The following is a 17,445-nucleotide window of genomic DNA, read 5'->3' as shown; positions in this document are numbered from 1 at the left end:
TCTAATAACCCCATGTTTCAAGGAGATCATATAATTCTGTGGTGATAAATGTGTAGCTAATTGCATTGGGTATGAATTACAATACTCTGCTAGCAGGGGAGCTGCAGAGTGGCCTCGGTGAGAATGAGTGAGAGTTTTCCCTTTGGTAGAGAGAAGTGTCTGAAACACTGCAGGACACAGCTAAGCCCCACTGGTCATAAACATACCTAAAAAGGAGCAGAAAATGCCAGAGAGATGAAGGAAACAAAAGAGTGACAATCAGAGGGAACGGCAAGGCCAGAAGAGCTGGATGTGCACCAAAGTGGAGAAGGCATACCCCCAGGTGGTCCCTGGAGTACCTGTGCTAGAACAGGTCCATCCCCTGAAAGGATGTACCTGTTCTTGAAAGAAAGGTACATTGAAAGGGCTGCAGCCCACGGATGAGCCCAGAGCCAGCGATATCCTGATTGGAATGCAACCTGTCAGAGACCTACACTATACAACAGGAAAGGATGGGAGGAAAGGAGTAACAGAGAGAAAGTGCTGCACATGAACCCTGACCTGTGCTGCATGTTGGATTACTGAAAGGACGGGGGGTAACCTGCAGCAAGAGGGCAAGAGTGACAAGAGTCTGGAGTGAAGCCTGGGATTGGTGAAGAGGAGCTAGGTGTGCAGGTGAATCTAGGAGAGAAGTTGAGCTTGGAAAAGGGGAGGATAGATGTTTTAAATGTCTTTCTTCTTTGTTTCCCAATACCTGAACCAGTAGTGAAATATTTATGCTAATAAACCATGAATTAAGTTAAATCCCCCATGTTGAATCTCTTTTGTCCATGACAGTAACAGGGAAGTGAACTTTGTCTTTATGTTTACATTTTCCCTTTGCAATATTTTCATGCTATTACATTTATACTTCAAAAATGCAAACACTGAACTGAGGATCATTATAATATTTACCATTTCCATCATTTTGTAGCCTGACAATGTCCCCAGGATATGTCAGTGTACCTGGTTGCACTTGGTCCATTTGCTGAAAAATACTATCATCTGACATAAAGGCAAAAAATAAACATAAGGCATTTCTCTAGAAGACAGAATTAGCAGCTGACTCCTGTCATGAGTAATATGGTGAAATATATTTTCTCCATAATTCAGTAGGAAAAAAAAACCACACAAACACACACATACCAGGAAGTAGAGGTGGCAGCCACAGAATACCCATGTCTGTTCTCACCCAGTACTGGATAAAAGTTTTGCCTCTCGTTTGGAAAGAAAGGAGTTGTTATGTGAGTCAACAGGCTGCTTACTCCTGCAGAAATACTCTAGTTGTGACTTTCATGACAAAAACATTAATACTTTACCAAGTATCCCTGTTGTCTTACAGACTGCATCCCTAGGAAGTAATTGAAATTATTCTTATCTGGGTCCTGAGGAGTTTCTTTGCTTGTTTCAGCTGGAGTTAAATCTCCTTCCCTTAAGCAGCCTATTTTTCAGGCTGCAGATTAGTTTCAGAAAGTGCAGCAGCAGCCTTTTCTCCCTCTTCTACAGAGATATGTCTCTTGTGGAACCCTGTTGCAGTTTACTGAGGCAGTGAAATAATCTATTTTCTGCTTGAAGGAGCAGCTTCTGCATGACTATTTGGGCTGCAGCCTTAGGCCACAGGAGGTTTTGATTAATGCAGTGGACCATGTTCAGTGGCTCATGCTCAGGAGCCAGAAGGGATGATGGAAGACACTTGCGCTGTTTTGCCGTTGTCATCCTTCTGAAAAATTCAAGGATAGGACAAAGTGCATCCATGGAGCACCTTGTCAAGGGGGTCTTACTCATAGCAGGATAATTCACTGTCTGCAACACCTCTGAAGATCCTGAAAGAAGTTAAGAATATCCTGGAGACATTAGATGTCAACAGATGGGAGTCAAGTTTGCTATCTCATTCTATGAAATGTGCTGTTACGTAGGAATAACTGCAACCTGGGCAGGTGGGCTGGCTTTCCTGGATTTTCACCAGCACTTCTCCCAGGGTTAATGAAAACACTGCTCTAGAGACAGCAGAGGTATGACTGTATCATTATGGATTACCTGAAGGGTCAAAACACTGAGGGCTCTTATCTGTTTCCCAGCCTTCCCTCTGCTTCCATAAGCATGAGCTGATCATGCAAACTTCTTGGTTTTGAGTGCTTTATTGATGAAATAAAGGAGCCTCATCTGGTAATACTATTTCCCCAACCTATGAAAGGTTCTTGATATCCTTTTTGATATATCTTCTTGATATTCTGCTACAAGAAAAACAGTGCAGAAACTCTCTTAGACAAGTACTTATCAAGACCTAAATCTTCAAAGGTTTTAACCCAAAGAAAGATGTATCAGTTTCCATTCTCTTGTTATGAGTTCTTACAATCATCAGACAACAAAGAGGAGTTCTAGGGAGAAGTTATTCCCAACCATCATACTGTTTGGAGCCATTTATTAACAGAAGACATAAAATCAAAATAGTAACGTCATTTTTTTCCAGTTTTCACATCTTTCAGCTTTTTGAACCAAAGCAGCTCAGATGACAAATTCAGAGGAATATAGAAAAATATTCTGAGCTGAGTCTAATTCTCCATTCAGGGGCAAAAGCCTTTATATTTTTGGAAGAAGGAAATAAGTGGAAATTACAAATGTTCCATCAAATCTTCACAAGAGGATTAGCTGAGTGTTTCCCCTAAAAGGGAAATAACCAGGCAATTCTTTCCATAGGTAGAAAGGAAAGTGGCCCACAAAGACCTGGTGTTGCTGGCTTCAAAATGCAAGCTTTTCTTTAAATCTCTTGCTAATTACAGATTTTTTTTCAATCCAGTATGACTTTCTGAGCTAAACACAATACTTAGGACAGTCACAAAAGTTTTCTATAGAGGCTCTACAAAGTAATTTGCTTTCATTTTACTTTCTGATGTCTTCACAGGTCTTAAAATATTAGTTATTCTCTCACTGATTTCACCTGCCAAAAAAAATCCACAGTTGCAATGTAGAAAATTCCTACTTGCAGTATATCTTATATTATTTGGGCTTTCCTGGTCTGAAGACCATGTCAGAATTAATGACATAAAGTAAGTGCTTCTATGGACTTCTTTTGCAATGCTGCCTGAAAATGGACCTGCATTTCCAGATGGTACTGTCCTACATTTATGGACCTGGATGGGCAAGTCAATTAATGAGTGAGACACCCACAGATTCTTCTAATATGCTGTCAAGCCAAAGATCAAAACAAATCATGAGTCAAAAGATGAAGTTGAGAAGATAATTTAATATTCTCTATTGTAGGCACTTTTCTGTGTTGTATAAAAAAATCCATTATTTCTGGAACATCTTAGGAGCAGCTGTAAAAATAACTGAATAAAAAATTTCCATAGTAGTATGGTAAAGTGTGTGCGGGTTGGTGTGGTTTTTCATTGCGTGGGTTTTTTTCTGGGGCAGATCATCGTATATAGACATACAGTAAGAAACCCAATATAAACTTCGAAATGTTCATCTCTTTTTCACTTAGTTAAGCCATTTTGTGTTCTCTTTGTAGCATAGTCATTCTTGTGTTATTTGAAAAAAAAAAACAAAACTAAAAACTGAGAAATAAAAAGAAATGAAAAACATGCTATGAGAAATACTCTTGCAGAGCCCAGTGCCTCAGCCTATTCCTTCTGCAGTTACTGAGCTCTCTGATTCCATAAGGACCTATCTGGGGTCCCGAGATGTCTAATTTGACACTGAAGAGTCCTTACATAGTACTCACTGGGAGCATTGGCTAAGCTAAGATCCCCAGAATGTGGCCATCACTTATAATAAAATGAGTATATCCTCTTACCTCTGAAGCTACAGTGATCTTGTCTCCTAAATCAGTCTGGCTCTGCACTATTGCTATTCCAAAAAGTTGTGATCTTGTTTCCATTGTTATCTTGGAATATATATGTGCATGTTATTTATCTTTAGGGATAGTGCTGGCCAGAAGTGTGGTTGTCTGTGACTTATGTTTTAACTAGTTAGACTGTGAAAATGGAGTAAACTTCAACTCTTTTAGCACAATAATGTGTTAAAGGGAAATGAGCGTTACCTCAAGAGGTGATCTCCACTGAAACTAAAAACATAAATAACTGTTAGCTGCATTATTTAGAGAAAGAAATTGAAGGAATGATAAAAGGAAAAGAAAACAGATGAATTGCATCACAACCTAAAAAGAATTTCACTGGCTCTTATAGGAGAGTATCTGGTGATCTGCAATATAAGCTAATGTTGACAGATGGTAGAAGTAATTTTAAAATAGTCTAAGGAAGTGTGTAGGCCAGAGGAAGAAAGATGGAAAATTAAAGGAACAAAGGATCTACATAAAGCATGGCTGTGTTGTAAAATACAAGGCAGTATGTCAAGATCACACCTTTATTTCTATTTCACTTTTCAAATTCACTTTGATATATTAAAAGTAAAACAAATTTTTTTTCTGCCAGCCCTGTAAGTACAACCTCTAAAAAGTGATCTGGATTCTTTCTGGCCTTGACATGGCCAGTTATAAGGACTGCATTTGGAACGCAGCTAAATCTTTTGCTGATGGCATGTGAGCTAGGAAAGTCTCCAGCTGATTGGTAGAGAACTGCCTTAATTCTGCAAATCCAACAAGAATGAAAGTACTAAAAACATAGCAACAGAAGCAGAGCCTGGGGGAACATGATAAAAAGTAATTTTCCCATGGTTATTTGGTCAGGACCAGGGAATAAAAACCTCCCAGTCTCTAATTTTCTATAAGTTTTCAAATAATTCTCTCTGTGCAGTGTTTAGATGCATTGTAAATTACAGATCACTAAACAGATGTTACCTGTGGTGGTCAACAAAAAGGAGTATTCTGATGTAAGAATGGAATGTCTGAATTGTATGGAAGCAGGAAAAAGATGATCTTTTTGTGCAAATTAATCTGCCATTCTTGCACTTGAGGGTTTGTAGGTTATAATGCTCAACTGAGACCACCCAAGGAAAATAGGTATGTTGCAGGACAAACAGATGTGATTACAGGTGACAAATGGAAAATGGAGTTTGTGTGGATATCACTCTCATTAACAATTTTTAGGTACTATTGCAGTTTTTTAAGTGCTGTCTCTAAAGTTATCTGAAAAACAGTGGAGATCAGAACACCACACTGAAAGTGATACACTTGGGTAGGTATAGTGCAGGGATAAGGTGGATGCAGGGCCCAGGCAGGACCTTTAAAAGGTTGCACAACAAGCAGATGTGGTACGAACATCAAACAGCCAACTCCATCCTGCAGCTGTAGTTTGGACCAATCCTTTCCAGTGGGCAGAAACTTTTCTCTGAGCTCATTTGCAAATAGAAAGGGAGAGAGCAGTTTCCTGAGCTGTTGCTCAGATGATGAAGGCCATCCACTGAACGTACAAAGTGACTGCTTAATCTGTGTGCTTTCTGTTCTTTTCCATGAACAAGTAAGAAACAAATGCCCTAAGTTTACCATATTTTTGTCTCTGTGAGTCAGTTTAAATTCACTGGTGCTTGTAATCATACACTTGTCCTTATATGGAGTATAATAATTGGATCTGACAAATAAGTTTTTCTCAGTTATTCTTTTACAGTGATCACAAAATGTCAGCAGAAATTCAGACAGAAGCACAAACTCTCTATGTTCTTATTTACAACTTCTCTATTTATTATATAAAGTACAGGTGAAGGGGACTTCTTTCTTTAATTCAAAGGGTAATATAATTTTTCCTGTATTTTACTTATGTAAGTTAGTCAGTTTTACAATTTGAGGTAAACAGTCTTACATTTTCTCGCAGGCAGACTGTGGAACGTGTGACATTACAGAACCAGCTCCAGCAGCTTTTAGAAGCCCAGCGGTCAGAGGGCAAGTCACTGCCCACATCCCCAAGGTAAGGTGACTAGAACTGTACTGCAGCCTGGATTTGCACATTTTCATAATATACCAGTTATCAGGAGAAGCTGTGATCTGGCTAAATAGTAGATGTGTTCTGTAAAGAAAATGTGGGGCTACCTCGTGGACTTGAAGCTGAGCTAGAGTTTGACAGTAAGTAATGCTGATAAATATTGGAAATTCCTGAGTATAAACTAAATAGTCCTTGCTTTTCAATAGAGAGAAAGCTAATTTTACAGTGGAATGTAGTATGTTTTGAATTAGATGAACAGCAGAAGATCCTAGAAGCTCTAGGAAAGATGTAAGGGTTGATGTTTTGTTCATACATTACTTTTAGCAGTAACTTATAAAAAGTTACCAAAAAACCCTGCTTTCTTATTAATATGGTTCCTTATACTCATTAGATATTTGACCTGCTCTAGATTGTATAAAAAGTCAAATCTCTGGAAGCTATTGTTTACGTATCCTGTCAGAAGTCACAGAAAGAAACACAAGTTTCAGACATTGAAGAGGGAGACCAAGGACTGGGTCTCTCTGACAGTGAGAGATCTGCATGGAAGCAGATGAAGCAAGCATGACCTCACTCTCACAGCAATCTGAAGATGATTTTGAAAGAAATAAAGTAACTCACATGCAAATAGAACTTGGTTTATCCTTATTTTTTAATCTATTTTCCTCTCTGAAAGCCATATACAGTGCTTTCCCTATTTCAGAGTTGTTAGGGGGCTGCATGTATGTGAAAATGTAAAGCTGGCATAAAAACTTCTGCAGCCATTGACAATCAGAGCTGTGGTCATCAAGTATGAACTTGTAGAGTCAGTGACTGCTTTTTTTCAATTCTCACAGAATTCTGAGCATTTTCCTGTACAAGTGCTCCATGGCCCTGAATTTCATGTGTCACTATTTCAGGCAAAGTGCAAACAATTGCAGTTGTAGATAACGAAGACTTTAGGGTTGGAGACGCATTTGTGTAAAGAAACTTCAGCTAGGAAAGGGCTGTAAGCTCTGAACTCCTGCTGAAGTAGAAAACTACACTGGAACAAGGGGGGGTTGCCTTTTTTTAGGAATCTTTGTCTTCCCTGTGTGCCAGCTCAACAGGGACAATGGGACCCAAAGCTGTTTTCCAGCTCATTTGGTTTCTGTGATTTTTGCTGCCTGATCTTTCCAAGTGGTCTCTCATATGAGTTCTGCTGTGCACCAGGACTGTTTCACTTTCAGTACCAGATAAGATCAGGTGAAAGCAAACCCCTCATCATTCATTATTCCTGTAAAAGGATAGGCTTCTACTTCCTTTTGGTTAAGTCACCGAGTCTGAAAATTACACTCTATTTATTTTATTTCATACTTGGTTACTACTTTTCCTTCTAGTTGGAACTCATCATCCAAGGAGGCAGTAGCAGATCTAATAGAATATATCCCTTTTATTAGGAATGTGCACTGTAGATAAATGCATGTTCTTCAGAGTGTTTAGGTTTGCCTCAAGAAAAAAAAAGGCATAAAATTAATTGAAAATTTGGTGTTTAGTATAGGCATGTGAGTTTTTTACACTGTGAGAACTACGGACTCATCAGAGCAGGAGGTGCTTACCAACCTCACAAGAACCTAAATTTTGTCACCTTGTCCTTGCTTAGAGGAAAAGTGGTTTAAAGTAGGAATGTGAAGTGTTATGAACTCTAGCATATGTCACGGGAAAAGAAAAGGTCTCTGCAATTTACATTCTTCACAAATCAGGCATTGTTGAAATTGCTGTTTCTTTCTGTAAAAGAGTTGGAGTTCTAAATTTAATTTATTATTCTATTAGTATGAAATACATTCATGTCACCTTTCTCTCGCTTTCCAATATTTAATATCTGAAAAGGTTTTCAGTGCAAATTGCACTGATTTTTTACGAGGTCTTGTATGGTTTTTATTATTAATACCAGATGCAGTTTAGATTTATGAAATCAATGCTATGCAGAGAGGTGGTACTTGAACAGGACCTAAAATAAGCTAGTTTTGTATTATGATGTGACTTGAATAGTAGACATTTGGCCTTGTGGAGATTTTTTTGCATGTCAACTCTCACAAATAGGAGTCATTTCTCTAGAGTTTTCCTCATAAAGTCATATTTGATGTTTGAATAGCCATTCTAAGTTTTGATTTTAAGGAGGTTTGGGTTTTGGGGTTTTTTCGTGAGAGAAAATGAAGGTACTCAAACTCTACATAGGAGTAAAAATAGTATTACATCCTTCTCTATGGAATCTTTGCTGTGGCATCACAGTAATGAATTCCATATGAGTAGCAATGAAAAGGATAAGTAACAATAAACTGAGACAGACACATATATTGGAAATGCCACTTTCACATTTTAGATATGCCTTAATTTTGCTGTGACATTTCCTCTTTTTTTCTTTAAGCTTGCCGTCATCTCCTGCTTCTGGCAAACCCCAGTGGAAACCATCTGAAGCAGATGAATTGTCTCCCCCAAAAAATAAATTGAACACCCAAGATGGGATTCAGATTCTTGGCAGCTTGGGAACGAGCACATCTACTCGTGCTCGAGCTAAGATAAAAGATGAGGACTCCGATAAAATCTTGCGCCAGTTGCTGGGGAAGGAAATCTCTGAAAATGTCTGTATGCAGGAAAAGCTGACTTTGGAATTTCAGGATGCTCATGCATCCTCCAAGAACGTAAAGAAGATTTTGCCAGAGAAAAGGGAGTTGAAGTTAGCCCGACTGAGGCAGCTGATGCAGCGGTCTCTCAGCGAGTCTGATACAGATTCAGCTAATTCTGAGGACCACAAGAACACCCCTGTGAAAAGAACTGACAAACCAAGGCCTCAGCCTATAGTGGAGAGTGTTGAGAGCGCAGAGAGTTTGAACATGATGCTGAAGAAGCACACTTCCACAGCAGGACGGCGCTTCCCTTTTGGCATCAGGGTCTCTAAGTCTGTGGATGGCCACAGTCCTTCCCCTACTTCAGAGAGCAGCGATGTGGATAATGAAGCCCCATATCAGTCTGGTACCATCCCTCAGAACCAGTTCTGTGCAGACAGCTCTCCATCCAGCACTGACAGTGCTACTGCCCAGAAGGTTGCCACCAGCCCAAAGAGTGCTCTCAAGTCCCCATCCTCAAAGCGCAGGACCTCTCAAAATTTGAAACTTCGAGTAACTTTTGAGGAGCCTGTGGTGCAAGTGGAGCTAGCAGAATCAGAACTGAATGAGGAAAAGGATAAAGACCGGAGCAAAGGAATCGTGCGGGCGCCAGCCAGCTCTGGGGAGCATGCAGGGGACCAGCTGAAAAGGCCTTTTGGAGCCTTTCGGTCCATAATGGAGACACTGAGTGGCAACCAAAATAACAACAACAACTGTCAAACAGCAAACCTCATCAAAACCTCCTCAACGCTGCCTTTTACCTCACTAGGAAGGAAGACAACAGAAAGCAAGGGAAATCCAGCAGTTGTCTCAAAAGGAAGAAACAAGCCAGTGAGTACACTGAAAGAAGGAGGGGCCTTTTTTTTCTTGTCTCATTAAGTAATGCGTAAGTGTGACAGCTTCTTCCTTCTGCCTTTGTATTGCAAAACAACATACACAAATATTTTATTGTATTTGACTTACAGAAAGCCCATCCACTTCAGTTTTGGAAGAATTTTCCAAGGAGTGGCAGATATTGCTTATGTATAGAGTCTGTGCTCTTAGGGCACATGATTCCCATATTCTGTGTTGAAAGTTTTCCACAGAGATGTGATTCACGTGGAAATGATGTTTGGTGCTGCAGTGAGTGACAAAACATAGAATGAGAATAGTCTTGAACCAATGAGCCAATCTTGAAACCAAGCATTTTCTTAGGAGTAAATAACTGAAGGACTAGTCCTGTCCAGTAAAGACTGGTGAGGCCAACCAAATAAGAAAAAGAACAGGAAATATTGCAGAAATGGTCCTTCATGCTTCTGTGGGAGCTACAGCCAACCCTAAGTGTTGAAGCTCTCGGCAGCAAGTCTTCCTTGGCCACCTTCTTCTCATACACAGTCTTCTTGTGTCAGAGCTTATGGTTGGCCTGTCAGAAAACATGCTGTGTTCAGATCTTTCCCTCTCTACAGTGAACAGAGTGCCTTTTCTGGGAACCTAAGGGAAAGAGGGATGTGTGCACTTTAAAGACTGGTCCTCTTGTTTAAAAGATAGGAGAAAATACTTGGAGCAAATGCATCTTTCCAGGTTTTAGGTCATAGGTTAAACTCGATGATCTCAAAGGTCTTTTCCAACCTAGTTACTTCTGTGATTCTGTGATTTTGTACTGAATGGAAGAGACAGATGTAGGAAATACTGTGGATGCAGTATGTTTGTGGAGTGAAGTGCGGGCATCTGGACATACAATAGAGATGAGTGAGAGGAAATTGTAGATGACTTAATCTGCTGTGAAAGACAGGCAGGGAGGGAAGCAGTAGATGGAAAGACATGAGGCGAAACAATAATTTCAAAATAAAAAAAACATGAAGCAGGCTAATAGGAGGAGGGGCAGCAGTAGTGAATTATATACTGTAAAAAGTATGACAAGTTAATGGGAGAAAAATACAGGAAAATCTTAGGCAAAGAGGAGGCAAAAGAAAGAATGGAAAGAGAGAACTGGGAAATAGTGAATAGTCCATATTGGTGGGTGCTATTAGACCATTAATAGCTATTGCTGTTGCAAACTGAAATAAAATTAAATGAAACAATGAAAAATTCAAAGGAGACCTAAAGGGCTAAATAAAAGTGGGACTGCATTTCTTAGTCTACTTAGAATCACAATATGAACTACTGATTTGAGTCTTTAAAGACATGCACCATCTCGTTGAACAGCCAGTTTAACAAAGTAGTTTTACAACATAATGCCTTTTTTTTTAATGGATGATTCAGATTTCATAGTGACAGGAGAAAAGACTATCTGTTTTCAAAGATGTTCTGATAGGTTGGAGGTCCATGAGCATTTTTTGTAGTTCCCTAAGAAATTTGAAGGATTGTATGAGGTAATTGTAACAGTATTGATGCTTGCAGTATAAAATGCTTGTTCTGTGAAGAGACCATGTTTGCATTTTACCGCTGCCAGCATCAGAACTGTGGAAAGAATAAATTTTCATACAATCCAAAGAACCACAGCACAAATCTCAAAGAGGTAACAAATTCAGGTGCAAAAAGAAATCTGTTTAAATGTTACTGTGGCTCTCTGACTGCATGTTTTAGTTGATTTCCATGTTATGCATGTGGGAAGCTCTGTGCATGCTCTTAATTGTTATGATGTTGTACTTCTTTAGGATCCTTACTTCAGCTACACCAGTCTTTCTTCTAGCACGTTGAATGAAGAGCTGTGTAACTATGCTTGGTATGTGCTTTTGCTCTGTTGCCTTCTTTTCTCAAATTATATGTGTTTTTTAACATTGTAACTGAAGCACTCAAACTGATTGATTCACAAGAGGGGAAGTAGATGAACATCTAAATTCCTAGAAAAGCAAAAATTTATGATGGATTTCTGCTGATGTCACCATTGAACTGGCTACAGGATTTCAGTTCCAAGCAAGTACAGAAAGTATTCATGGTCATAAATCCACTAGGGTATATAGCAGACTTTGGCTGAGCGTTCTGCCTCTGTTGAATAAAAGTCAAGTACCAGATGAGAATGGAAATTAAATTTCCTCTCATGAGAAGAGCAAAAAGACCACAGTTCATCTCTAAAGAGAATACAGAGAACATGAAGCAGAATGCTTTACTGTAACAATAAGTGCTCTTCTGTTTTCACACATTTTCCTTACTTTCCCTTCGACCTTGAAGTTATATCTGTTTTTTAACTCTTTTTATTATCAGATTAAGTCTGACTGTATTCAAACTCCTTAATTTAGTCCTGTTCCCTCAAGATTATTCAGGCAGATGGAAACCAGTCCCTCAATTACATAAAGATATGTTGGAAAAAACAACAGTTGATAAAATGTTTATTTTATAAGCAAATGCTCTCTAAAAATGACCTGCCATTTGCATTTAACTCTTAACACTCACAAATTCCTTTTTTCTTTTTCTGTTAAACTGAGATGTAAGTTAGTTTGAAATTAGTTATTCTGCTGTTCAAGACCCTAAGTTTCCTAACTTTCAAGTTAGTGTTTTCTAAATATCTAATATATGAAGGAAGGGGAGTGCATTCACTAGTTTTCTATTGCCAGGACCTTCCCATTCTTAAAAACTCCGTTTCTGTAATGAAATGTGAGTCTTGTTCAGAAGCCATTGGCACAGCATATGTGAAACCAGAAACTGTAAGATTTCCAAGAGGTTTCATTCTCTCCTGAAAACAAAGAAGGAAACTTTTGTGCAGAAAACTGGATAGCAGCAGTCTGAGGGAGCATCAATGGGAAGCTTCCAGTCAAAACATCCAACTGCCTGTAGAGGAATACAAAATGATTAATCTCATTCTTATGTTAGAGCCATCTCCTAGGTGTAGGCAGTTGTCATTTGTCCCTTGCCTTGCGTGCTGCTCTTGTGAGAATGGCAGTGTGGCATTTTCCCAGAAATGAGGGACAGGGAATGTCTGGCTGCCACTGCAGGGCTGTGGAGTCCCTTGCTGGGAGGGCGATGGCTGGGCACGAGCTCTTGGCCATCCCTCCAGGCACTGCTGGTGCAGGCACCATGTCCTAAAGCCCCCATTACCACAGACACTTGGCGAACCAGAGAGTGGGAAGCAAGGAGCAGAGTGCACGACTGGCACAGCTTGAGGAGGTGTTACAGTGCCCACAAATCAGGAGGTGGGCAAACTGTGTGCCCAAGTCTGTGCATGAGATTGCCAAACATCACAAAATAATGGGAGTTGTATTTTGCTTTTCAGAAATCAGGACACAGACCGAAGGTTCTCAGAACTTCTAAGTTAGCCTTTGTAATGACCTGGAGCATGTGTTGTGATTTTTGAATAGCAAAATGGGTGCCTGTCATTTGTCAGCTACATGATGCCCAGTAGTTGTGACATATAAATCTTAAAAGAACATCACTGTTGTATGCATTACAACCTCCTCGACACTGTTTGAATTTTCCCTGCATAGTCTGGGGACACTACATAATTAGCATTTCAGAACTATTTTGAAAAAATTAAAGAACTTTTTTGGAAAACAGGACAGTCTTTGGTGGTTAAAAACTTTACAGATTTTTACATTGGGAAGTTGTATTTCTAAGCACTGTCCCAAGCCCATTGTGACACTACATCGTTATAATAGGGAATCTCATTAGCATTTTCTGAAATCTGACGTCATTATACAAAATCTGCTTTCAGTGAGATTGCATTCCTGCCAGCTAGTTTCCAGCACTTTTTCTTCAGCTTCTGTTCTTTTCATTTGCTTTTTTTTAATTTTTGTTTTCATTCAAAATACCTCAAAGTACATAAGTACATTAAGGGTTTGTAGTTTACTTTTTCAAGTTGGTCACAGCTTAATAGTAGAAGACTCTGCTAAATTTTTTAGTGGCCTATTTAAATATGATACACTCTATTTTTTTTAAAGCCTTGAAGAAAATTTTGGATGTGCAAGATGGTTTGGGATATTTTTTCCTCTTTTGGAAGGATTATTTTTGCATATTACAACTCCAAGCAAATATTTGTAGTCTTTTTCCATCTTACCTGTATGCGAATGAACAGTTCCTTCCCACACTTTGAGTCATCTGAGATCTGCATTACATTAAAATAAGCAGTAATTCACCGTATCAACATAAAACCTGTACATAGGTACAGCTATGAACAGCAAAAATCGCTTCCTACTTGGGAGCACTCAGCAGAATCCATCATCATGTCTGTCCAATAGTAAAATGGGCATGCTTCTAAAACAGCAAGTGGGTCTAAGCTAACACATATCCCACTCCTAGGCCTAATATGGATAAATTACAACTTCAAATATATTCTCCAGAAAAAGAATGCTTATCTCTATGTCCCACAAAATAGTAACCATTACCTAATTACTAACCAGTAGCTAGTAACTATACTAGTAGAGTGTAACATGAATGTGAAAGTAACTTTGTCACAGAAGATTTACATTTGTTCTCTGGTGAACTGTTGTGATCACGTGTCACTGCTTGTTGCATGAGGGGATGTATTAGTGGCGATGTGGGCACTAGAATCTGTTAGAAATTTAATTAGAAATTTGGTTACTAGCTAGCAATATTAGTGATATATTTTTTCCAGTTGTAAAAAGCATATCTGTTCAGTATTGTTGCCTAGAGGCATCTGCATTGGCCAGAAATTTTCTTTGAGATCACACTGCAACTGTGGAGTTGCCAAAGGGCTCTTTGGTGGGCCTAGTGAGCCTCTGCATGGGGAACTCACCCACAGGGCTTTCAACCCTGCAAGCCTGGGCCAGTGCAGCAGGTTGGTCTCAGCCTTATAAAGCATCCTTCAGTAAAAATACACAGGTAATGCTATGATAACAGCAATGCACCTGAAATGCCAACATGTAGGTATGGCAAAGAGTTAAGCTCCTCTTTTATCTCCTCAGACTCAGTTCTGCAAAATCTGGCTGGTCTGGCTCAATTCTGTGCCTTTTGATCTTGCCTTGGGTATGTGACAGCTGTAATTTAGATGAATAAAGAGGGATTTAAAATAGAATGATCCCTCATGCATTTCTCATTGAGACCCAAAACCATGAGGTCAGCTTCTTAAACCCTGAAGTAACCACCAGGTTAACTAACCATCCTAAGTGTAAGTTTATTGGGAATATTTGATTCTTTGTGATGGTTGTAGATTGAAATAAAGCTATTCTAGCTTACAAGAGTCAGGCTTATGAGTTAAAGGGCAAACTCCTTCATGCACACTCTTGGTCTCACTCTAGTGTCTGTCCTTTGCAGCAGCAAACCAGCTAGTTATGGTTGTATTGTAGGAGTTTTGCTCTTCAGTACTAATAACTAAAAGTGAGGCTCTTAGCAGGTTTGAAAATTGCTGTGGGTTAGATGCTTAGTGAACAATCAGTTAGAAGGGTTAATTGAAGAGAAGGTGAACATGGTGGGAATTCAGAGCAAGAGCATATGAAAGGAAGTGAAGAAAATGAGTGCTACAGATATGTTGTGCTTTTCTACTCTAATTGGCAAGCTTCATTCAAATCTCATACACAATAGATAGAGAGGTTCATTTCTCTCTGATGATTATTAACAGTGATAATTCTATTACAGGCAGAGTCACAAACCAATAGGATATGTCTAATGTTGATTGTAGTAGATCTTTCCATCACTGTGATACTTTCCTCTAAAGTACAAGGAATTTTTTTTTATATTCTTTGCATTATTACCAGAACATGACAACAGCACACTAATTAGTGCTGTGACTTAAAAAGCTTCTCATCATCCCATTGGTTTTCAGGTTTGATTTCAGAATGAAGTTATAACTCAGAAAAAATCCACAATATTAAGAAGTATTTTGTTTAGCATGTGTCTAGAAAATGAGCCCAGAGAGAAAGATTAATTCAGGTTTGAATACATACAAGTGAAACAAAACAGGGTAAATAAACACATTGCCAACCCCTTTATATTTTTAATGTTACCACTGAGTAATTTTCTCTGTTTTTTTCTCCAGGCATGATGACATCAACTGGAAAATCCAGAAATCTGACAGTCAAAAGAGTATTGAAGACCCAGAGCTGCAGGAATTCTTCCTCTAAAACATGCCATGATGTCTCACTTTGTTTGAAATACCTGAAATATAGCCTTTTGAAACACTTATATGAGACATAGCCCTCACCAGCAAAACAGCAGCTGTTAGGATGCCTTAATTTGTATCAGTTATACCATATACAAATCTTTTTTATGATAAATGTGTATATGTAACTTGTTTGTAAGCTGTGCTGTGTAAAGGCATGGGTGAGCAGAAGTAACAATTTGAAAATTGTTATGACACTTGCAACCTCCAAAATGTTTGTTAGGCCACGGAACACGTTTTGTACTTTGTGTCTTGCATGGATATATTGTTCATATATCTTTATTTCCCTTTGTCAACAGCATATACTGTCAAAGTTTCATCCAGGACTCTGCCTGAGCAGCTCCTCAGTGAGATCAAGGCAAAAGCATTGATTGTTTTTTTAGTATGTTTTGTCTGTTGTTATTTCTATTTTTTGTAAAAAGGAAATAAAGACGGTGTTAATAGGATACTCTGAGTGCAGATATTCCTGTAATTCATTTCCTCTTTTGAGCTGTAAGGTTTTTTTGTTTTTTTTGATGTTCATTTGATAATTAGACAACATCCAGTTTCTGGATTTCAGTCAATTAGTTGTGTCAAAAGTTGCTTTAATATTTAGTAGTCCTTTATCAGCTTTAAAACATGTAGAAATTTTTTAAAAAACGGTGTAAATGCAGTTTTAAGTTACCAATTACTGCTACTTGCCAAGCACTGGCAGTGTGCTCAGCTTTGCTGAGCTGTTACTGCATAATCTGCTGAAACTCTAATCCACATTCTCTTAAAGCTGTCATGATCCCTTTATTGAATGTTCTTTTAACTTTTCAGAGAAAATGAATTAATTCACTTTGTTTCTGGTAAACTGTGAGTACATTCTTCAAATGCATCCTACAGCACAACATCCAAAAGCAGACTACTAGGCAATCTTGTCACATTTATTTATAGCAAATATGTGTGCATACATTTGCTTTATTTTGTTTTGATATGTTGATTTATTTCCATTTGAAGACTGCTACAGTTTTCTGAGAAAGATTCAAAGTCATGAGGATTTGTTTTGCTGACTGTTCTAATATAACACAGGGAAGTCAAAGAAAGTTTGCCAAGGAAACCTCTTCTTTGTCACAAAGACAGTCATAGAATCATGAAGTGGTTTGGGCTGGACAGGACTTCTATAGATCATTGAGCTCCAATCTCCCAGTAGTGGGCAGGGACATAAAAATTATGATCTTTAAAAAAATTATGATAATTAAATTCCTGCAAATGCAGAACTAGTAACTAAAAAAAATGTGGGCACATGAGGATTTTGATTAAGTAAAATGCAGTTGATTTCTGTGCAGTTTCTCTTGCCTTTTCTTTAGGCTTCATTTATGGTCAGTGAGGAGAGAAAAACTTCCTGATTATGATTCATTCTGCCTATTAGATATGTTGTATTTGCCCGGAGAATTAGGTAATCCCTTCCTACTTACTACAGGGGAGCTGAGATAGTAAAGCTATAGGAATAGTTACTTACTATTTGGATGCCTGTAATTAGGTGTGATAAATGTCTTTTTTTGTGTCAGTCTTCAGGGCGATGCCACACAGCTTGCAAGGGCCAGGATGCTTGAATGCCCCAGGCACCCTGGGTAAGCACAGAATACTACTGGAAAAATACAGGGCCAGCTGAGACATCGGGGAAACAAACAAACAAACCCCAAACAAACAAACAACCCCCCCAAAATAACCAAAACAAACAAAAAAACCACACTACACACATACACACAAAAAACCCACCCCAAAACCCACACAATATTAAAAAATAAAAGCCTAAAAGCCTGTACTTGCAGAAATGAAACTCAGAAATTCTTTCCACAGTTCTTATCTGCCACTTGGCAGCACTCTGATTTTTTAGCTAAAGTGATAAACCTCGCACGCTAGCTGACCTGTTTAA

At 38.7% G+C, this 17,445-nt stretch overlaps 1 protein-coding gene across 3 annotated transcripts in view; it reads left to right on the top strand.

The window, feature by feature from the left end:
• The window catches only part of SNCAIP (synuclein alpha interacting protein), an 89,116-nt gene extending 73,125 nt beyond the window's left edge, over nt 1–15,991 (top strand). For 2 of the 3 annotated variants that reach the window (XM_054283814.1, XM_054283821.1), the window contains exons 9-12: nt 5,787–5,879; nt 8,278–9,346; nt 11,152–11,219; nt 15,423–15,991. In XM_054283814.1, the coding sequence (XP_054139789.1) occupies nt 5,787–5,879; nt 8,278–9,346; nt 11,152–11,219; nt 15,423–15,507 (1,315 nt within the window). In that variant the 3' untranslated portion in view covers nt 15,508–15,991. The remainder of the gene's footprint in view (nt 1–5,786; nt 5,880–8,277; nt 9,347–11,151; nt 11,220–15,422) is intronic. The other variant, XM_054283828.1, reaches the window with a different exon arrangement.
• The last annotated feature ends 1,454 nt before the right edge of the window (nt 15,992–17,445 follow it).

The sequence above is a fragment of the Melozone crissalis genome, unplaced genomic scaffold (genome assembly GCF_028551555.1).
Source record: "Melozone crissalis strain CALT ecotype California unplaced genomic scaffold, PUWL_Pcris_2 ptg000005l_1, whole genome shotgun sequence".
In the NCBI taxonomy this organism is placed as follows: Eukaryota; Metazoa; Chordata; class Aves; order Passeriformes; family Passerellidae; genus Melozone; species Melozone crissalis.
Note: the sequence above shows the minus strand (reverse complement) of the source record. Positions and strands in the feature narration are given on the sequence as shown.